We start from the raw sequence: 22,920 nt of genomic DNA, 5'->3' as shown, positions 1-22,920 counted from the left end.
CCACACTGCCACCCCCCGCTCCCCGGGCCCACACTGCCACCCCCCGCTCCCCGGGCCCACACTGCCATCACCCCCCGCTCCCCGGGCCCACACTGCCACCCCCCGCTCCCCGGGCCCACACTGCCATCACCCCCCGCTCCCCGGGCCCACACTGCCATCACCCCCCGCTCCCCGGGCCCACACTGCCATCACCCCCCGCTCCCCGGGCCCACACTGCCATCAACCCCCGCTCCCCGGGCCGCACACTGCCACACCCCCGCTCCCCGGGCCCCACACTGCCATCACCCCCTGCTCCCCGGGCCCACACTGCCATCACCCCCCGCTCCCCAGGCCCACACTGCCACCCCCCGCTCCCCGGGCCCCACACTGCCATCACCCCCCGCTCCCCGGGCCCACACTGCCACCCCCCGCTCCCCGGGCCCCACACTGCCACCCCCCGCTCCCCGGGCCCCACACTGCCACCCCCCGCTCCCCGGGCCCCACACTGCCACCCCCCGCTCCCCAGGCCCCACACTGCCACCCCCCGCTCCCCGGGCCCGGGCCCCACACTGCCATCACCCCCCGCTCCCCGGGCCCACACTGCCATCACCCCCCGCTCCCCGGGCCCACACTGCCATCACCCCCCGCTCCCCGGGCCCACACTGCCACCCCCCGCTCCCCGGGCCCACACTGCCACCCCCCCCGCTCCCCGGGCCCACACTGCCACCCCCCCGCTCCCCGGGCCCACACTGCCACCCCCCGCTCCCCGGGCCCACACTGCCATCACCCCCCCGCTCCCCGGGCCCACACTGCCACCCCCTGCTCCCCGGGCCCCACACTGCCACCTCCCGCTCCCCGGGCCCACACTGCCATCACCTCCTGCTCCGCGGGCCCCACACTGCCATCACCCCCTGCTCCCCGGGCCCCATACTGCCACACCCCGCTCCCCGGGCCCCACACTGCCGCTCCCCGGGCCCCACACTGCCACCCCCCCGCTCCCCGGGCCCACACTGCCACCCCCCGCTCCCCGGGCCCACACTGCCACCCCCCGCTCCCCGGGCCCCACACTGCCATCACCCGCTCCCCGGGCCCCACACTGCCACCCCCCGCTCCCCGGGCCCACACTGCCACCCCCCGCTCCCCGGGCCCGGGCCCCACACTGCCATCACCCCCCGCTCCCCGGGCCCACACTGCCACCCCCCCGCTCCCCGGGCCCACACTGCCACCCCCCCGCTCCCCGGGCCCCACACTGCCACCCCCCGCTCCCCGGGCCCCACACTGCCACCCCCCGCTTCCCGGGCCCCACACTGCCATCACCCCCCGCTCCCCGGGCCCCACACTGCCATCCCCCGCTCCCCGGGCCCACACTGCCACCCCGCGCTCCCCGGGACCCACACTGCCACCCCCCCGCTCCCCGGGCCCACACTGCCATCACCCCGCTCCCCGGGCCCGGGCCCCACACTGCCATCACCCCGCTCCCTGGGCCCCACACTGCCATCACCCCCCGCTCCCCGGGACCCACACTGCCACCCCCCGCTCCCCGGGCCCGGGCCCCACACTGCCATCACCCGCTCCCCTGGCCCCACACTGCCACCCCCCGCTCCCCGGGCCCACACTGCCACCCCCCGCTCCCCGGGCCCGGGCCCACACTGCCACCCCCCGCTCCCCGGGCCCCACACTGCCACCCCCCGCTCCCCGGGCCCACACTGCCACCCCCCCGCTCCCTGGGCCCGGGCCCCACACTGCCATCACCCGCTCCCCGGGCCCCACACTGCCACCCCCCGCTCCCCGGGCCCACACTGCCACCCCCCGCTCCCCGGGCCCGGGCCCCACACTGCCATCACCCGCTCCCCGGGCCCCACACTGCCACCCCCCGCTCCCCGGGCCCACACTGCCACCCCCCGCTCCCCGGGCCCACACTGCCACCCCCCGCTCCCCGGGCCCGGGCCCACACTGCCACCCCCCGCTCCCCGGGCCCCACAGTGCCATCACCTGCTCCCCGGGCCCACACTGCCACCCCCCGCTCCCCGGGCCCACACTGCCACCCCCCGCTCCCCGGGCCCACACTGCCACACCCCGCTCCCCGGGCCCCACACTGCCATCACCCGCTCCCCGGGCCCCACACTGCCATCACCCGCTCCCCGGGCCCCACACTGCCACCCCCCGCTCCCCGGGCCCACACTGCCACCCCCCGCTCCCCGGGCCCACACTGCCACCCCCCGCTCCCCGGGCCCGGGCCCCACACTGCCATCCCCCGCTCCCCGGGCCCCCACACTGCCACCCCCCGCTCCCCGGGCCCCACAGTGCCATCACCTGCTCCCCGGGCCCACACTGCCACCCCCCGCTCCCCGGGCCCCACACTGCCATCACCCGCTCCCCGGGCCCCACACTGCCATCACCCGCTCCCCGGGCCCCACACTGCCACCCCCCGCTCCCCGGGCCCCACACTGCCACCCCCCGCTCCCCGGGCCCGGGCCCACACTGCCATCCCCCGCTCCCCGGGCCCACACTGCCATCCCCCGGGCCCACACTGCCACCCCCCGCTCCCCGGGCCCACACTGCCATCACCCCCCGCTCCCCGGGCCCCACACTGCCACCCCCCGCTCCCCGGGCCCACACTGCCACCCCCCGCTCCCCGGGCCCACACTGCCATCACCCCCCGCTCCCCGGGCCCCACACTGCCACCCCCCGCTCCCCGGGCCCACACTGCCACCCCCCGCTCCCCGCGCCCCACACTGCCACCCCCCCGCTCCCCGGGCCCCACACTGCCACCCCCCGCTCCCCGGGCCCACACTGCCACCCCCCGCTCCCCGGGCCCACACTGCCACCCCCCGCTCCCCGCGCCCCACACTGCCACCCCCCGCTCCCCGGGCCCCACACTGCCACCACCCCGCTCCCCGGACCCGGGCCCCGTTGCCCTGACAACAGCCTGGCGGCACTGGCCGGCGCCGAGCTGCAGGTGGCACTGCGGCGGGTGAGGCCGCTCTTGCTTCTCATTGGCAATCGTCGTTTGATCAGGAATCTTACCTACCTTATTCTGATTATCCTCCGCCTGACTCTGAATGTGAATGAATATTAAAAACGACTCTTTTAATAAAAGATCGATTGACAGGTGTCACTCACCTAGGTCCACGCCCTTTTATTGTGTGGAAGGGATGCAACGCGGGGCAGGCTGGGAGTGAGGGTGGGACATCCAAGATGGCGGCGCTGAGAGCGACAGCCGGGAGTGAGGGTGGGACACCAAGATGGCGGCGCTGAGAGCGACAGCTGGGAGCGGGCGCGCTCTCCTCCACACCCGGCAGAAAACCTTCCACAGCTGCAAGGTGAGGCGGGCGGCGGACCAGTCTGCGCTCCGGGGCCGCGGCGGTGGTAACCGGGCTGGGCCAGGGGTCCCGTAGCGGGGCCTCTTTCAGAGCGCCGCTTGCCTCAAGGTCACCCCGCTCGCCAGCCAGCCAGGGGGAGCGGTGCCGGCAGACCGAGGCCCGGGGGCTGAGGCCTGACCCTGGGCGGCTGCTCCCTCTCTGCCCCGGCCCCTGACCCGGCCTCTCCCCATCACTGCAGGATAGCCCGGCCTCGGAGCCCGCGGCACTGAAGCTCCTCCTGCCCTTCGCTGCCCTTCGCTCAGTCGATGCCCCCGGGGCCTCCCTCTTTCTCCCCCCCCCCCCCCCCCCCGGGGTGATGTGGCAGATGCAGTATAATGTGGATAAATGTGAGGTTATCCACTTTGGTGGCAAAAACAAGAAGGCAGATTATTATCTGAACGGCAATAGATTGGGAGAAGGGGAAGTGCAACGAGACCTGGGTGTCCTTGTGCACCAGTCGCTGAAGGTAAGCATGCAAGGTGCAGCAGGCGGTTAAGAAGGCAAATGGTATGTTGGCCTTTGTAGTGAGAGGGTTTGAGTACAGGAACAAGGATGTCTTGCTGCAGTTGTACAGGGCCTTGTGAGACCACACCTTGAGTATTGTGTGCAGTTTTGGTCGCCTTATCTGAGGAAGGATGTTCTTGCCATGGAAGGAGTTCAGCAAAGATTCACCAGACTGATACCTGGGATGGCAGGAATGACGTATGAAGAGAGATTGGGTCGACTGGGCTTATAGTCACTGGCGCCTCTCTCTCGCTTCCCCCCCCCCCCCACCCCTGAACAGTGACCAGAACTGTACACAGTATTCTAGCTGCGGCCTAGCTAGTGTTTTATACAGTTCAAGCGTAACCTCCCTGCTCTTATTTTCTATGTCTCAGCTAATAAAGGCAAGTATTCCGTATGCTGCCTTAACCACCTTATCTACCTGTCCTGCTACCTTCAGGGATCTGTGGATCTGTACTCCAAGGTTCCTCTGCACTTCTCAGTGTCCTACCATTTATAGTGTATTCCTTTCCTTGCCTTGTTAGCCCTCCCCAAATACATTACCTCACACTTCTCCGGATTGAATTCCATTTGCCACTGTTCTGCCCACCAGACCAGTTATTGATATCTTCCTGCAGTCTACAGCTTTCTGATTCATTATCAACCACACAGCCGATTTTAGTATCATCTACAAACTTCTTTATCATATCCTCTACATTCAAGTCTAAATCATTGATATATACCACAAAAAGCAAGGGACCTAGTACTGAGCCCTGTGGAACCCCACTGGAAACAGCCTTCCAGTCACAAAAACACCCTTCGACCATTACCCTTTGTTTCCTGCGTCTGAGCCAGTTTTGGATCTAACTTGCCACTTTGCCTTGGATCCCATTGGCTTTTACTTTCGTGACCAGTCTGCCATGCGGGGCCTTGCTAAAGTCCATATAGACTACATCAAACACACTACCCTCATCGACCCTTCTTGTGACCTCAAAAAATTCAATTAAGTTAGTCAGATGCGACCTTCCCTTAACAAATCTGTGCTGACTGTCCTTGACTAATCCGTGTCTTTCTAAATGAAGATTTATCCTGTCCCTCAATTTTTTCCAATAATTTTCCCACCACCAAGGTTAGGCTGACTGGCCTGTAATTACTCAGTCTATCCCTTTCTCCCTTTTTAAACAAAGGTACAATGTTAGCAGTCCTCCAGTCCTCACCTGTAGCCAGAGAGGATTGGAAAATGATGGTCAGAGCCTCTGCTATTTCCTCTTTTGCTTCTCTTAACAGCCTGGGATACATTTCATCCGGGCCTGGGGATTTATCCACTTTCAAAGCTGCTAAGCCCCTTAATACTTCCCCTCTCTGTTTATTTCATCTAATATTTCACACTCCTCCCTGATTGCAATGTCTGCATCGCCCCTCTTTTTTGTGAAAACAGGCACAAAGTATTCATTAAGAACCCTACCCACGTCTTCTGCCTCCTCACACAGATTACCTTTATGGTCTCTAATAGGCTCTTTGGAAGAGCTATCTAATTAGTCCCACTCCTCGGCTCTTTCCCCACAGCCCTGCAAATTTTTCCTCTTTTATCCAATTCCCAATTAATTGTTCGGTGGCACAAAATGGCTGTTGAATTTTCCAATGAAGATTGTCAGATATTTGTGTCACGGTTGAGGATTTTGTGACCATTTTTCACAAAGGATTTTAAATGTTGGGTTTTTAAAACAAAATGCACTAAGACAAAAGGTTGTTAAAAATGCTAATGAACTAACACTTGTTTCCCCGTGGATTACAAATAATTAATTTGTTAGCCGGTCTTGACAATCGATAAACAATTCGTGTCGGAAAGTTTCCATTTTTTCTGGTTCTGAACAGACGGAGATAAACCCGAGATAGAAGACAGTCAGCTCAGTGTATTAATGGAAAGCGAGTGCTAGCTTTAGCTGGGTTCAGTAGGAGACTGGGGGTTGGTTATTAGCGGTTATTCTGTTTAAGTCAAGTAAGACGGCACACAGATGTGGGGTTGCTTAGCAGGTTTATTATTTTATATTATGCAAAGGCAAGTGAACATAACATAAGAAATAGGAGCAGGAGTCGGCCATTCGGCCCCTCGAGCCTGCTCGGCCATTCAATAAGGTCATGGCTGATCTTCTACCTCATCTCCACTTTCCTGCACTATCCCCATATCCCTCGATTCCCTTAATATCCAAAAATCTATCGATCTCTGTCTTGAATATACTCAATGTCTGAGCCTCTACAGCCCTCTGGGGTAGAGAATTCCAAAGATTCACCACCCTCTGAGTGAAGACATTTCTCCTCATCTCAGCCCTAAATGACTGACCCCTTATTCTGAGACTGTGACCCCTGGTTCTAGACTCCCCAGCCAGGGGAAACATCCTCCCCTTGCATCTACCCTGTCAAGCCCTGTAAGAATTTTGTACGTTTCAATGAGATCACCTCTCATTCTTCTAAATTCCAGAGAATATAGGCCTAGTCTACTCAATCTCTCCTCATAGGACAATCCCCCCAACCCAGGAACCAGTCTGGTGAACCTTCGTTGCACTCCCTCTATGGCAAGTATATCCTTCCTTAGGTAAGGAGACCAAAACTGTACACAATACTCCAGGTGTGGTCTCACCAGGGCCCTATATAATTGCAGTAAGACGTCTTTACTCTTATACTCAAATCCTCTTGTAATAAAGGCCAACATACCATTTGCTTTCCTAATTGCTTGCTGTACCTGCATGTTAACTTTCAGTGATTCGTGTACAAGGACACCCAGGTCCCTCTGAACACCAACATTTCCCAAACTCTCACCATTTAAAAAATACTCTGCTTTTCTATTTTTTCCTACCAAAGTGGATAACTTCACATTTCTCCACATTATGTTCCATTGGCCATGTTCTTGCCCACTCACTTAGCCTGTCTATATCCCCTTGAAGCCTCCCTGTATCCTCCTCACAACTTACATTTCCACCCAGCTTTGTATCATCAGCAGACTTGGATATATTACATTTGGTCCCCTCATCCAAATCATTGATATAGATTGTGAATAGCTGAGGCCCAAGCACTGATCCTTGCGGTACCCCACTAGTTACAGCCTGCCAACCCGAAAATGACCTGTTTATCCCATCTCTCTTTTATGCCCGTTAACCAAGCCTCAATCCCATGAGCCCTAATTTTGATTAATAACCTCTTGTGTGGCACCTTATCAAATGCCTTCTGAAAATCCAAATACACCACATCCACTGGTTCCCCCTTGTCAATTCTGCTAGTTACAACCTCAAAAATCTCTAACAGATTTGTCAAACATAATTTCCCTTTCATAAATCCGTATTGACTCTGCCCAATCCTATTATTTTCTAAGTGCCCTGTTACAACATCCTTAATAATAGATTCTAGCATTTTCCCTACTACTAATGTCAAGTTGTACTGATGTGGCAAGTCACACAGCTGAAACGACTGTTATCAAGGTCACAAATGATATCCTATGTGACGGTGTTGAACCATCTTTTCTCATCCTTCTTGACCAGTCTGCAGCCTTTAACACGGTTGACCATACTCCTCTTCTTCTTAGGCAGTCCCTCGGAACCGAGGATGACTTGTTTCCACATTAAGAATGAGTTCGCAGGTGACTGATGAGTCTAATGCAGGACCTACAGTCTCTGTCACAGGTGGGGTAGACGGTGGTTGAAGGGGCGGGTGGGTGGGGTACTTGGGTTGACGTGTGCTGCCTGCGCTTGGCATCCATTTGCTCCCGGCGAAGAGACTCGGTGTTCGGCACCTTCCCGGATGCTTCTCTACTTTGTGCGGTCTTGGGCCAGGGATTCCCAGGTGTCGGTGGAGATGTTAAACTTTTTCAAGGATGCTCTGAGGGTGTCCTTGAAGCGTTTCCTCTGCCCACCTGGGGCTCTCTTGCCGTGCCGGAGCTCCGAGTAGAGCGCTTGTTTTGGGTGTCTCATATCGGGCATGTGGACGATGTGACCCGTCCATCGGAGCTGATTGAGCGTGGTCAAAGCTTCAATGCTGGGGATGTTGACCTGAGCGAGAACACTGACGTTAGTGGCCCTATCCTGCCAATGGATTTGCAGGATCTTGTGGAGGCAGCGTTGGTGGTACCTCTCCAGTGCTTTGAGGTGCCTGCTGTACATGGTCCATGTCTCGGAGGCATACAGCAGGGCTGGTATCACTGCTACTCTGTAGACCATGAGCTTAGTGTCGGGTTTGAGGTCCTGGTCTTCAAACACTCTCTTCCTCAGGCGACCGAAGCCTGCACTGGCACACTGAAGGCGGTGTTGGACTTCGTCATCGACGTCTGCCCTTGTTGACAGGCTCCCGAGGTATGGAAAGTGGTCCACGTTGTCCAAGGCCTTGTCGTGGATTTTGATAATCGGGGGGCAGCACTGTGTGGCGGGGGCAGGTTGGTAGAGGACATTTGTCTTACGGATGTTTAGAGTAAGGCCCATACTCTCGTACGCTTCGGTGAAGGTGTTGACGATAGTTTGGAGTTCGACTGCCGAGTGTGCGCAGACGCAAACGTCGTCTGCATACTGTAATTCAACGACAGAGGATGGGACGACCTTGGATCTGGACTGGAGGCGACGGAGGTTGAACAGTTTCCCGTTTGTTCTGTAAATTAGCTCCACTCCAGTGGGGAGCTTACTGAGGGGGAGATGGAGCATTGCAGCAAGGAAGATCGAGAAGAGCATTGGTGCGATGACACAGCCTTGCTTGACCCCAGTCAGTACGTGAATTGGGTCTGTGGTGGAACCGTTGGTCAGGGTCACAGCTTGCATGTCGTTGTGAAGCAGGCAGAGGATGGTGACAAACTTTTGAGGGCAGCCGAATTTGAGGACACCACTCCATAATCCCTCATGGTTGACAGTGTCGAAGACCTTTGTGAGCTCAAAGAAGGCCATGTACAGCGGTTGGTGCTGTTCCCTGCATTTCTCTTGTAATTGCCGTGCGGTGAAAATCTTGTGCATTGTGACTCTGGGAGGAGCTCTTCGGCCACTGGGAGAAGGCGATTGAGGAGGATTCTTCCGATGACTTTCCCTGTGGCAGACAGCAGGGAAACTCCTCTAATTACCACAATCGGACTTGTCACCTTTCTTGAAGGTCACAATTATGGCATCTGAGATCCCCTGGCATGCTCTCCTCCCAGATAAGAGAAATGAGTTCATGAATTCGCGCCAGTAGTGCTTCTTCGCCATGCTTTAGTGCCTCGGCGGGGATTCCATCTGCTCCTGAGGCCTTGTTGTTCTTCAGTTGCCGGATGGCCTTTTCAACCTTATGCCGGGCTGGGGTTGTGCTGAGCTGGTGGCAGGTAGCATGCTGCGGAATGGAGTTGAGGACACTCGCGTCGAAGACAGAGTCTCGGTTAAGGAGATCTTTGAAGTGTTCCTTCCAGCGGGCATGGACTGCCTCTCTCTCCTTGATGAGTACCTCCCCGTTCTTGGCCCGCAGTGGGGTAGGACTTTGGGTGCTTGGGCCGTAGGCGGTCTTGACTGTGTTAAAGAATCCACGCACGTCGTGATTGTCGGCTAGCTGCTGGATCTCCTGCGCTTTCTTCACCCACCATCTTCTTTAGGTCGCGAGTTTTTTCTTGGACCTCGGCCTTCAGGTGTCTGTAGAGCTGCTTTCTTGCCTTCGAGTTCTGTTGCTGTTTCCACTATCCTCCTTTGTCCAGCTGGGTGGGACCACCCTCGCCTGGTTCCATTCCTATCTATCCAGTCGTAGCCAGAGAATCTCCTGCAATGGCTTCTCTTCCTGTTCTTGCAATGTTACCTCTGGGGCCCTCCAAAGGATCTATTCTTGGTTCTCCTCCACCCCCACCCACCCCCCCCCCCCCAATCTCTCATCCACATGCTGCCCCTCAATGGCATCACCCAAAAACACAACACTGTTTATTCCTTTTAAAAGTTTTTTTTTTTTTTAATGAAAACTTACAAGGGATATCAAAGCCAACAGTAAAAGTTTTTATTAATATATTGAGAGGGGCAACAGGAAACGTGGACCCATTAAAGAGAGATGCAGGCGAGACTATGACAGGCAATAAGGAAATGGCAGACATGTTAAATGAGTACTTTGTATTCTTCACAGTGGAGGAGTGGACAAAATACCAGCGGGAAGCTGAAAATAAATCGAGGGAGGAACTTAGTGGATGTAATATGTGGGGGATGGTATTGGAGAAAATAATAGGACTTAAGATAGACAAATCTCCAGGACTTGGTGCAGAAAACGAGTCTTCACTTTCCCCGAAGGCATCCCCGGGCTTGTGGAGAAGGGCGCCTGATCAAAGACCCCGGGCTTGTGGAGATCAAAGACCATCAGTGTGAGCCAGCAGTGCTGGAGTGCTCCCTTCTGAAAACCAGATTTTTATTCGCAAGGTCTTGGGATATCCTAAGGGTCCCCAATTGATTGGCAAGCCCTTTACTCTCACCCTATCTGACGCATTTTTATAACCTATGTCGAGCTTCATCTTCCATCTCCCGCCCTCCCTCCCCCGTGTTCCAGCTCTGCAGCCTTTTCATTCTCGAGACACCGGCCACTGTTGTCGTGGGACACCGACGGCCACTGTTGTCGTGGGACACCGACGGTCCACTGTTGTCGTGGGACACCGACGGCCACTGTTGTCGTGGGACACCGACGGCCACTGTTGTCGTGGGACACCGACGGTCCACTGTTGTCGTGGGACACCGACGGTCCACTGTTGTCGTGGGACACCGACGGTCCACTGTTGTCGTGGGACACCGACGGTCCACTGTTGTCGTGGGACACCGACGGTCCACTGTTGTCGTGGGACACCGACGGTCCACTGTTGTCGTGGGACACCGACGGTCCACTGTTGTCGTGGGACACCGACGGTCCACTGTTGTCGTGGGACACCGACGGTCCACTGTTGTCGTGGGACACCGACGGTCCACTGTTGTCGTGGGACACCGACGGTCCACTGTTGTCGTGGGACACCGACGGTCCACTGTTGTCGTGGGACACCGACGGTCCACTGTTGTCGTGGGACACCGACGGTCCACTGTTGTCGTGGGACACCGACGGTCCACTGTTGTCGTGGGACACCGACGGTCCACTGTTGTCGTGGGACACCGACGGTCCACTGTTGTCGTGGGACACCGACGGTCCACTGTTGTCGTGGGACACCGACGGTCCACTGTTGTCGTGGGACACCGACGGTCCACTGTTGTCGTGGGACACCGACGGTCCACTGTTGTCGTGGGACACCGACGGTCCACTGTTGTCGTGGGACACCGACGGTCCACTGTTGTCGTGGGACACCGACGGTCCACTGTTGTCGTGGGACACCGACGGTCCACTGTTGTCGTGGGACACCGACGGTCCACTGTTGTCGTGGGACACCGACGGTCCACTGTTGTCGTGGGACACCGACGGTCCACTGTTGTCGTGGGACACCGACGGTCCACTGTTGTCGTGGGACACCGACGGTCCACTGTTGTCGTGGGACACCGACGGTCCACTGTTGTCGTGGGACACCGACGGTCCACTGTTGTCGTGGGACACCGACGGTCCACTGTTGTCGTGGGACACCGACGGTCCACTGTTGTCGTGGGACACCGACGGTCCACTGTTGTCGTGGGACACCGACGGTCCACTGTTGTCGTGGGACACCGACGGTCCACTGTTGTCGTGGGACACCGACGGTCCACTGTTGTCGTGGGACACCGACGGTCCACTGTTGTCGTGGGACACCGACGGTCCACTGTTGTCGTGGGACACCGACGGTCCACTGTTGTCGTGGGACACCGACGGTCCACTGTTGTCGTGGGACACCGACGGTCCACTGTTGTCGTGGGACACCGACGGTCCACTGTTGTCGTGGGACACCGACGTGCCTCTTCCAACCTCAGCAGCACAGGTGCACACACCCTGACGACTGGACATTTTATTTTAACAAATGTTAGTTTTGGCTTTTTCCAGCACTGTTTTCTTCTTCAGCTGGCCTGAGCTCATCCCTTGTGACTTTCTGCTTTCTCACTGGCTGCGTTCACAGCCTTGGTCTAGTAATCCTGATTGTGGTGTATGGCTCACTGAAATTTACGTAGGCTTTCCACTGCATCTCAAAAAATGGACAGTATCGTACACTAAACCAGGCTTGTGCAGGCCAAAACAAGCAATCCAATTTATTTACAATTAAAGACATACACAAGCAGACAATGCTAGATAAATCGAGTACGGGTAGGATTTGATAAATGCACCCAAGCCAGCTCCCTCCGCGGCGCTCCACCAGCCCAGGCAGATTTTGGCAGCCATTTGGAGCGTCCTCCCAAAAGCGCATCATCCTTAAAGCTTGAATGCCTTCAGTTCTCCTCTCGCCCTCCCCGATCCCTCCTGGTTCGCTCAGATCCTGTTCCCCAGGCGCTCTCAAGTGCTCTGATGCAGGTGGTGGCGTTTTGTGGGCCGACTGATCCGTTGGGCGTTGAGTGGGGCCTGTCTCGGGTCGCGCTGAGGGTGATGCTGGTGTCTGTGCGAGGATCTGTGAGCAGTGACTGCTCCTCCTGGTCTTGCCCTGGCTCACGGTCAGAGCCAGTGTCCAATGTTTTGTTGAAGTCTGAACAGGCAGTCGGTGCGTGTAGCTGACGTAATATTACCTTTTCATGCACTTGGATTCGTTTTCTTTTCTCAGTCTGGGGTAATGTTACAAATGTGTGTGTTTTGTGAGATAGAAATAGGTGAAAGACAAATCGGAATATTTTCTTAATGGCGAGAGACTGGGAACCAGAGAGATTTGGACACACATCAGTAAAAGCACAGGTGCAAAAATCAGTCACAGAGGCTAATGGAATGTCGGGCTTTATCTCGGGAGGAAGCGATGCTTCAGACAGAGCCTCGGTCAGACCCCACCTGGAGCCACTGGGTTCAGTTCTGGGCCCCGCTCCTCAGGACGGATATATCGGTCTCGGAGGGGAGCAGCCCAGATTCCCCAGAATGATACCGGGGCTTAAGTTAAATTGTGAGAACTGCTTGCACAGACTAGGCTGGTATTCCCGCAAGTTTAGAAGACTGTGGTGATTTAATTAGATTCGATCGGGTCAATAGAGAGAAATTATTTCCTCTGGGAGGAATCCAGAACAAGGGACGTAACCTTAAAATTAGAGCCAGGCTGTTCAGGGGTGATGTCAGGAACCACTTTTTTCCACACAGTAGTGGTAATCTGGAACTCACCCCCCCCCCCCCCCCCCCCCCCCCCCAAAAAGGCTGTGGATGCTGGGGGTCGGTTTCAGCTTTCAAGACTGAGATCGATAGACTTTTGTTAGGTAAGAGTGTCGAACAACGCTGGATAGATGGAGTTGAGGAACAGGTTTGAGGGGCTGAATGGCCGCCTCCTGTTCCTATATAAAGCATCGGGTATAACTATGATAGCCCAATGCAGCTAGAGTCAAAGATGAAGAGTGTTCCTTGGGTTGAATGCTCTGGATGAAGATTGGCCCTTGGGGAAGGTACTGGAACAGTGAGCCAGTGTCATCGAGGTAGAAGAGGGAGTAAATCAAGGAGGGAAAGTTAGAAGCCTTTGTGCATCTTCCCAGTAATGTTCATCCGGTATTTATTTAAAAAGGAAAGGGATTCTGATTGTCTAACCTGCAGTCTGATTTCTAGCACGTGATTCTGACCGTTTCATCGTAACATCTCATGTCTTGTAGGCCAGGATGTCCTTTGCTAACCTATCTCGTGGGAAGAAGGTAGCATTGTCCACACTAGGTGTGCTTGCTGCCGGGGGCAGTGCACTCGCATTGACGCTGCATCGCTCTGTATACGCGGACCTGGAGCTCCACTCTCCCAGCTACCCCTGGAGTCACGGTGGCTTCTTGTCTGCGCTCGACCATGCCAGGTGAGCAGATTATAATCCAAGGGCTGTGCAGTTGGGCAAGTATGGAGTGTGGTGTTGATGAATAAAATGGCCTCGAGCTACTCTTGGTTGGTTAGAGCACTGGTCAGTGTGGGATTGAACCATACAGACTAGGAGGAGAGGCCAGCTTCCATCTCTGGCCTATGCTGTTAGTTAATCTCAGTGGGCCAGCCTTGGAGCACGAAGGCTGACCTTCATGCCATTGAGATTGGGGGTGGGGAGGGGCTGGTGCATAATCAGCCTGGGTTCCCATTCCTGCTCCCTATTCAGTGATCCCTCCTGGAAAGTGCCGTTAGTGGATGTTGAGAACAGGATCGGGCTGGGTTTTGTTGCGCCCCTACAGTGGAATAGCTTGCCGCCACTCGCTGCCTAAGTTCAGACAGGAAAGGTCATGTGAGGGGGCATCATTGTGGAGCCGAAGCCCAGCCTCTCGTGAAGGGTGCTCGCACAAAACCATGTGAAAACAGCAGTCCAGACTCCAGATTAAATGTGTGTAAGGGGACTTCTGTTGTCATAAATTCACATTCATTGAATGCTACTTAACACTTTCCAGATATTTATGCAACGTTTTGTATTATAACAGTCCATTCTTGTCTAAAATGTGGACATTAAATCTTTTTGCAGTGATGCAGATTGTTGCATGTTTGTGGGCTTGACATAGTTAGAGTACAATACTTGTAGGTTTAAAACATTGAAACCCATTCGGTTTTCCCTAGTGAGTATTTTCAGGCTTTAAGGGACTGATATGCTTGTACTACAAACGGCTGAGGCGCTCCTCCTGGAAGGCAGCCTGCTGGGGTGCTGTTTTTCAGAGGGTGGGGTTAAGGCGCGTTGACTTGAAGCTTCTGCCTTGCTTTATTTCCAGTGTCCGCCGTGGTTATCAGGTGTACAAGCAGGTGTGTGCAGCCTGTCACAGCATGGAATACCTGGCCTTTCGAAACCTGGTCGGCGTGAGTCACACAGAGGAAGAGGCCAAGGCTCTAGCCGACGAGGTGAGAGCACGGACTTCATTTATTTTATCTTTCCTCTCATCTGCACAGGGAGGGTCGGCGCTGAGGGATAACACAACTCAGTATTTCAAGCACTCCCAGCTTGTGCACAGTTCAGCAAAGAACTGGATCGAGTTAGTCAAACTCGATTTGCCTTTTAACTGGCTTTCATTTATTAGCCCATATTTTTCCAAGTGCCAATTAATTTTGTCCTAGATTAATGTCTTTAGAAGTTTCCCCAGCACCGACGTTAGGCTGAATGTCCCCCAAACAGCAGCACGATGAATGAGCAGCCAATTTGTTCGGGTTTGTAACATCCAACTGAGCAGGCAGTGGAGTGTTGGCCTAGATTATGTGCTCAAGTCTGCGACTGGGTTTAGATAGGTGGTTGCAGGAAAAGGGGATAAAGCGATATGGGGACAGGGCAGGGACGCGGGATTAGGATACCACTCGAGCGGAGGACCAACAGGGACTGGTTGGGCTGAGTGGCCTGTTTCCGTGTTGTCATTTCTATGGAATTAATTCGGAACCCCTCTGAGCTGAGAGTGCTGCCAACTGAACCAAGCTGCTGTAACAGCATTAACTGGGTAAATGCAAGCACAGGGCTGCAACGCTGAGTGCTAACTTCAGGGTATCTTTGGCAGTGATCAGCGGTTACTGCAAGAAAAGAAGGAATTACACATGTCCGCCGTATAGAAACATAGAAGATAGGAGCAGGAGTAGGCCATTCGGCCCCTCGAGCCTGCTCCACCATTTAATGAGATCATGGCTGATCATCCAAATTCAGTACCCTGTCCCTGCCTTCTCCCCATATCCCTTGATCCCTTTAGCCTCAAGAAATATATCCAACTCCTTCTTGAATATATTTAATGAATTGGCCTCAACTGCCTTCTGTGGTATCTTACCCTCTCTCTCTCTCTCTGCACCACTCCTAGGTTGAAGTGCTGGATGGACCAGATGAAAATGGAGAAATGTTCACTCGTCCTGGCAAACTCTCTGATTATTTCCCTCACCCATACCCCAATTCTGAGGCTGCAAGAGCAGCAAATAATGGATCTCTTCCACCTGATCTCAGCTGCATTGCAAATGCCAGGTAGCTTCCTCACGCTCACTGATTCTCCAATTTACTGTTTCTCTCGAAAAATATTTTTGCTTCTGTGGGCAGTGGGATTAGTTTTGGGTTGATGCAGGGCTATGGGGAGAGCGGGGCAGTAGGGTTAGTTTTGGGTTGATGCAGGGCTATGGGAGAGCGGGGCAGTGGGGTTAGTTTGGGATTGATACAGGGCTATGGGGAGAGTGGGGCAGTGGGGTTAGTTTGGGGTTGATACAGGGCTATGGGGAGAGCGGGGCAGTGGGGTTAGTTTGGGATTGATACAGGGTTATGGGGAGAGAGCGGGACAGTGGGGTTAGTTTTGGGTTGATACAGGGCTATGGGGAGAGCGGGGCAGTGGGATTAGTTTGGGGGGTTGATACAGGGCTATGGGGAGAGCGGGGCAGTGGGATTAGTTTGGGGGGTTGATACAGGGCTATGGGGAGAGCGGGGCAGTGGGGTTAGTTTGGGATTGATACAGGGTTATGGGGAGAGCGGGGCAGTGGGGTTAGTTTGGGGTTGATACAGAGCTATGGGGAGAGAGTGGGGCAGCGGGATTAGTTTGGGGATTGATGCAGGGCTATGGGGAGAGCGGGGCAGTGGGGTTAGTTTGGGTTGTGCTAGCAGAGTTTACTCAACATGCACGATGGGCCAAATGGCCCCTTCCTGTGCTTTAAAATTCATGGTTCTAAAATATAGTGATGCCCCCCCAACCTGGGTCCCTCTGTCAGTTTAATAAACTATGCTGTAGTTTGATTCACCAAGAGAAGGAGCAGACATATTGAGCAAGCTTTGCAATGAGGTAGCACCTGCTGCAAGACTTTGTTCTGTGGAAAATCCTTGATGAAATTTAAAGCCTTGAACTCGCTTGTAAATCGTATGGACTCAGTCTTGGTCTCTGGTTGTGTAGACACGGTGGTGAGGATTACATCTTTACCCTGCTTACCGGTTACTGTGAACCTCCCGCTGGCATCAGCCTCCGAGAAGGCCTGTACTTCAACCCCTACTTCCCTGGTCAGGCTATTGGAATGGCCCCGCCTATCTACGATGAAGCCCTTGAGTATGACGACGGTAAGACTTGGATCAAGTATTCCTGACGGAACTGACTGTCACCGGGGCCTCCCACTCCCACATTCTGGCCTGTGGCTCAGAGCGCTGCGGGCGTTTCATTATAAGCATACAAGGCCCTGGATAGACCACATCTGGAGCCCTGTGTGCAGTTCTGGCACCGCTCCTTAGAAAGGATTTATTGGCCTGGGAAGGTGTGCAGCGCAGATTCACCAGAATGTTATCAGGGCTCCAAGGGTTAGATTGAGGAGAGATTACACAAACTAGGCTTGTGTTTCCTGGAATATAGAAGGTTATGGGGTGATTTGATTGAGGTTTTTAGGATTTTGAAAGGAATTGATAGGGTGGATAGAGAAACTTTTCCCGCTGGTGGGGGGAGTTTCGGACAAGGGGACATAGAAACACAGAAGATAGGAGCAGGAGTAGGCCATTCGGCCCCTCGAGCCTGCTCCGCCATTCAATGAGATCGTGGCTGATCATCCAAATTCAGTACCCTGTCCCTGCCTTCTCTCCATATCCCTTGATCCCTTTAGCCTTAAGAAATATATATAACTCCTTCTTTATATTTAATGAATTGGCCTCAACTGCCTTCTGTGGTAGAGAATTCCACAGGTTCACCACTCTCTGGGTGAAGAAATTCCTCCTCATTTCAGTCCTAAATGGCTTACCCCTTATCCTTAGACTGTGACCCCTGGTTCTGGACTCCCCAACCATCGGGAACATCCTTCCTGCATCTAGTCTGTCCAGTCCTGTTAGAATTTTATAAGTTTCAGTGAGATCCCCTCTCATTCTTCTAAACTCCAGCGAGTATAAGCCCAATCGACACAATCTCTCCTCATACGCCATTCCTGCCATCCCAGGTATCGGCCTGGTGAATCTTCGCTGCACTCCCTCCATGGCAAGAACATCCTTCCTCAGATAAGGTGACCAAAACTGCACACAATACTCAAGGTGTGGTCTCACCAAGGCCCTGCACAACTGCAGCAAGACATCCCTGTTCCTGTAAGCAAAGTTAGGAAACACTTCTTCAGGCAAAGGATGGTAGAAGTGTGGAACTCTCGCCCACAAGAAGCAGAAGATGCTAGCTCAATTAATTTTAAATTTGAGATCGACAGGTTTTTTCTAGACGGGTATAAAGGGATATGGAGCCAGGGCAGGTGGCTGGAGTTAGGATTCAGATCGGCCATGATCTCATTGAATGGCGGAACAGGCTCATGGGGCTGAATGTCCGCCTCTTGTTCCTATAAAAGAGCTGAGACAGAGCCTCAGTCCGAGCATGCGAGTCCCGCTCCCTGATAGCTCGGAAGTGCACTGTCCGGCGTGGAACTGAGCCACAGGGAGATCCCAGGTTTGACCCCTGGCCTGTGCTGCATTAAGAACATAAGGATTAGGAGCAGGAGTCAGCCATGCGGCCCCTTGAGCCTGCTCCATAGATCATAGCTGATCTTCGACCTCAGCTCCACTTTCCTGCCCTATCCTCATATCCCTTAATTCCTCCGGAGTGTCTCAGCCTTGGATACACTCAAAGACTGAGCATCCACAGCCCTCTGAGGCAGAGAATTCCAAAGATTCACAACCCTCTGAGTGAAGAAATTCCTCCTCATCTCAGTCTTAGAAGGTTGACCCCTTATCCTGAGACTATGCCCCCTAGTTCTAGACACTCCAGCCCGGGGAAACAACCTCTCGGCATCTACCCTGTCAATCCCCTTCAGAATCTTACATGTTTCAATGAGATCACCTCATTCTTCTAAACTCCAGAGTATCGGCCCATTCTACACAATCTCTCCTCATAGGACAGCCCTCTCATCCCAGGAATCAATCTAGTGAACCTTCGTTGCACCGCCTCCAAGACAAGTATATCCTTCCTTAAATGAGATCAAAACAGTGCACAGTTTAATTGGCCTGAGCCCTGCAGTTGGCCTCAGTACCAATAGAGGGTACAAATGACCAACAATACTGGTGAGGGGTGGGGAGGGTGCCTCTGATTCCTTCAGGGGACGGGACCGTGAGGCGGGAAAACTTTGTGCTTGTGTGAATTTCAAGCCAGGTCTGAGAGGAAATGACAAACACTGCGCCCAATGCAGCCCCACGTCTTTGCGATATCTCTCACTGCCCAGTGTTTGAGGGGTTCGGCGGTCTTTGTTACCAGACTTGTGCAAACACCCGAAGGTGCCATTGCCGGTTGACTGGCACCAGGCTAAAGGCCAGTCCAGACACTGCATGAAAACGGTGTGAGGGGTGGATGTGATTCTGTGATAACTCACATTAAACGCTTGCTCTATGACTGGCTGTCTGCGACCCACACTGTACCACTGGCGTGTGTGAGAGAGACATTGAGATACTTGTAGCTTGCTGGTTAAGTGCTGGGTGCTTACTGTGTTTCCTCTCTCCTAATTTCCAGGTACCCCAGCTTCGATGAGTCAGCTCGCTAAGGATGTCTGCACATTCTTGCGCTGGTCTGCTGAGCCAGAACACGACCAGCGTAAACGCATGGGCCTGAAGGTCAGCTCCATACCCCCACTTTGTTCATTCTCAGAATGTGGGCATTGCTGGCAATTATCATCCATCCCTGTTGACACGAGGGGCTTGCTAGGCCACTTCAGAGGGCAGCTAAGAGACGACCATGTTGGTGTGGGACTGGAGTCACACGTAGGCCCAGACCGGGGAAGGACGGCAGGACTCCTTCCCCGGTGTGGGACTGGAGTCACACGTAGGCCCAGACCGGGGAAGGACGGCAGGACTCCTTCCCCGGTGTGGGACTGGAGTCACACGTAGGCCCAGACCGGGGAAGGACGGCAGGACTCCTTCCCCGGTGTGGGACTGGAGTCACACGTAGGCCCAGACCGGGGAAGGACGGCAGGACTCCTTCCCCGGTGTGGGACTGGAGTCACACGTAGGCCCAGACCGGGGAAGGACGGCAGGACTCCTTCCCTGAAGGACGTCAGTGAACCAGTTGGGTTTTTACGACAATCCGACAGCCTCGCGACCTGTTGAGGGCCCATTGAGTGGAGACGGGGAAACTGAGCTCTGTCTTGAGGACTCCGCCAGCCTTGGCCGGGTTGCTGAGCGGGGTTTGAGAGAGAAATATCCAGGGGGATATTCTGCTGTGTTAAGGTAATCCTCCTGCTCGGTCAGTGAGGAGCGTTACTGGTACAGATTTTTACAGACGGCACCGTTGAAGCCTCTCCCCAAGGATTCAAAGGAAGAATTTTGGCAAAATCTGTTGCAGGAACCCCAGCTCCCAGAAGTGGCAGAGTGTCGGCTGGTGTGCGCAGCCCACTCACCGCGTGCCTTACTGTGGAATGTTCCTTTAAAACTCCAACAAAGCACACAACATTGACTTTTAAAGAGAAATTGAGCTCTGTGCTCCCACTATGGCTCAATGGGGAAATGTACAGCCTGCTGAGCCACAAAGCATGGCCCAGGTTCAATCCCATGGCCTCTGCTCAGTTAGCTACCTTTACCTGCGGCGGCGGTGATGGCATCATTGTCTGCAGTTTAAGGAGGGGATGGCGAGAGTGGGCCAGGGCTCCTCATTGCTCGCCGCAGTTCTCCGTTGGAACCTGTTGACTGAGGGGCAGGATTGGGCTCAGATTTACTGCTGTCTCTGTTTACAGGAGGGACAAGGCCGGGTCCCTTGGGTACAGTACTGGGTGCTGCCAGTGACTGGGGAACTGTACCAGTGCTTCAGGAGGAGGTGGTGACGGGGGTGGGGGGAGAGCGGTGATAATGATAGTAGCTGTTAAGTGACCGACTTGTACTGCACAATTTACAGGGCTATGAAAAGGAAAAAAGACTGGCATTCCTATCGTGCCTTTCATGACCGAAGGACGTCCCAAAGTGCTTTACAGCCAGTGAAGTACTTTTGAAGTATAGAGCAGGGGAGTGGGACTAATTGGAGCTATGATTCTGAGCTTCTCTTCTCTTACAGATGCTGATGTTCTCTGCTCTGCTTTGGCCGCTGCTTTACTACATGAAGAGGCATCGATGGTCTGTTTTAAAGAGTAGGAAGATTGTCTACAGACCGCCAAAATAACTCCAGACGTCGGGGATACTCCCAACTCCAGTTGCGCCAGACCCTCCTACATTCTCGGCCATTCTGGACTCGCTGGGATAGTTTCTGGGGGGGGTGGGGGGAGGGGGACTAACTAATGAACACTTTAAAATAAATGGGCATTCAGCAAGGGGGCGTTAGTAAAGCATGGCACTATGAAAAGAAGTTTGATTATCAAACTGCTCCGAGATCAATGAGTGGATTACTGGCTGTGATTAAATGGATGATCCTGCAGACCATAACTTGCAAAGCTAAATGTGCTCCATTGGCAAAGTGTCTCATGACCGTGGCCTGTCTTCAACATTTTTTAAAAGGGGGTTTTAGAAATAAACTCGGAGCAGTCCTGCCCTCCAGTGACTGGTGAATGTTGCCTTTCACTGTTAGAACTGAATACAAGCTGGCAACAGCCAGTGGCTTTTGGTCTTCACAGAATTCAATCTCCAAACGGCGGTAGGAATTCTGGAATCCTGTTTAATGAACGTGGACAGGACGAGTCCGTGGCCCTGGAGATGGGGGAGGGAGAGTCCCGGGTCTCACTGCTGCTTCTTGGAGGCTTTGAGCTTGGTGGAGCAGCGCTGAGAACCTCGCTCAAGTCCGCAGGGTCTAAGTGCTGGTCTTACTGGAGAGATGGTCTCCGAGAAAACTCACTTCTGAATCGTCAGTGAGTGGTCGTAATCCCCACATTGTCTCTGATATAAGGCGGGTCGGGCTCATTTTAATTAACTTCTGGAGTACATTGTGTTTGTGGTGGTGTGTGTTTGGTCCTACTGTGAGTTGAAGGATTCCCTTCGTTAAATCATTACTGTGCACAACATTGTTTAAATACTTAATGACCTGAAATGTTTAATAAATACTATGCTGCGGACCTGTTGTGTGTTGGTCTCCGCCCTGCACCCACCTCCACTGCAGACTCACCTCCCAAATCACAAACGTGATGATTAAGCAGCCAATTGGCTGGGGCTGTGTGGGGAAGAGGCTCCATCTGTCCAAAGGTTCTAGTTTTATAACTAAAACCACAGCAGGTATATCGGCTGCCATAATTTATTTATACATTTGGACAGTTGGAGTTTCAGTAAAAATATTTTTTGTAACCTCTGACCCTGACCACATTCGACAGGGGTGGGGGTAGGGCGGAATAAAGTTGAAATAAGTTGTGCAGCTGGTAATGTTCAAAATATCTCCAACATCTCATCGGAAGATGGGCACCTCTGACAGTGCAGCACTCCCTCTGCGCTGCACTGGAGTGTCAGCTGAAGTTAAGTGCTCAGGTCCTGGTGTGAGGCTCAAACCGCCCAAACCTGCGACCTCCACCACCACGACGGACAAAGGCAGCAGGCGCATGGGAACACCATCACCTCCAACTCACAAACCATCCCGACTTGGAAATATCATTGTTCCTTCATTGTCGCTGGGTCAAAATCCTGCAACTCCTGACCTAACACCACTGTGGGAGTACCTTCACCACACCGTCTGCAACAGTTCAAGAAGGCCTTCCTCCCCATCCCCTTCCCCGCCCCGCGGGCGCGCTCCCCTTCCCCGCCCCGCGGGCGCGCTCCCCTTCCCCGCCCCGCGGGCGCGCTCCCCTTCCCCGCCCCGCGGGCGCGCTCCCCTTCCCCGCCCCGCGGGCGCGCTCCCCTTCCCCGCCCCGCGCTCCCCTTCCCCGCCCCGCGGGCGCGCTCCCCTTCCCCGCCCCGCGGGCGCGCTCCCCTTCCCCGCCCCGCGCGGGCGCTCCCCTTCCCCGCCCCGCGCGGGCGCTCCCCTTCCCCGCCCCGCGCGGGCGCTCCCCTTCCCCGCCCCGCGGGCGCGCCCCTTCCCCGCCCCCCCCCGCGCGGGCGCGCCCCTTCCCCGCGCGGGCGCTCCCCGCCCCCCGCGCGCGCGCGCCCCGCCCCCCCGCGCGCGGGCGCGCCCTTTCCCCGCGCGGGCGCGCCCCTTCCCCGCCCCCCGCGCGGGCGCGCCCCTTCCCCGCCCCCCGCGCGGGCGCGCCCCTTCCCCGCCCCGCGCGCGCGTCCCTTCCC

The 22,920-nt window shown here is 55.3% G+C and overlaps 2 protein-coding genes across 4 annotated transcripts in view; one reads left to right on the top strand and one right to left on the bottom strand.

Moving 5' to 3' along the window:
- Nucleotides 1-3,185, bottom strand: part of LOC147108957 (CMP-N-acetylneuraminate-beta-galactosamide-alpha-2,3-sialyltransferase 2-like) — a 70,358-nt gene extending 67,173 nt beyond the window's left edge. For 2 of the 3 annotated variants that reach the window (XM_086005946.1, XM_086005951.1), the window contains exon 1: nucleotides 3,103-3,185. The gene's annotated coding sequence lies outside the window, so the exon portion shown is untranslated. The other variant, XM_086005950.1, reaches the window with a different exon arrangement.
- On the top strand, nucleotides 3,172-21,770 carry cyc1 (cytochrome c-1). The gene is made up of 7 exons (XM_086005952.1): nucleotides 3,172-3,302; nucleotides 13,499-13,686; nucleotides 14,570-14,696; nucleotides 15,629-15,786; nucleotides 16,694-16,854; nucleotides 19,253-19,353; nucleotides 20,783-21,770. Exons 1-7 carry the CDS (start codon nucleotides 3,225-3,227, stop codon nucleotides 20,885-20,887), a joined length of 918 nt encoding a protein of 305 aa, XP_085862078.1. The 5' UTR covers nucleotides 3,172-3,224; the 3' UTR covers nucleotides 20,888-21,770.
- The last annotated feature ends 1,150 nt before the right edge of the window (nucleotides 21,771-22,920 follow it).

This window comes from Somniosus microcephalus, chromosome 13 (assembly GCF_052327205.1).
Source record: "Somniosus microcephalus isolate GS21.2 chromosome 13, FLI_Smic_1.0, whole genome shotgun sequence".
NCBI lineage: Eukaryota > Metazoa > Chordata > Chondrichthyes > Squaliformes > Somniosidae > Somniosus > Somniosus microcephalus.
This window is presented reverse-complemented; position numbering and strand designations above follow the sequence as displayed.

What these genes read in the sequence shown, in the direction of transcription:
- cyc1 (XM_086005952.1), top strand. Translation starts at nt 3,225, where the DNA reads ATGGCGGCGCTGAGAGCGACAGCTGGGAGCGGGCGCGCTCTCCTCCAC. An exon ending in TCTGCGCTCGACCATGCCAG is followed by an intron (nt 13,687 to 14,569) that starts GTGAGCAGATTA and finishes CTTTATTTCCAG; the next exon opens with TGTCCGCCGTGGTTATCAGG. An exon ending in AGCCCTTGAGTATGACGACG is followed by an intron (nt 16,855 to 19,252) that starts GTAAGACTTGGA and finishes CCTAATTTCCAG; the next exon opens with GTACCCCAGCTTCGATGAGT.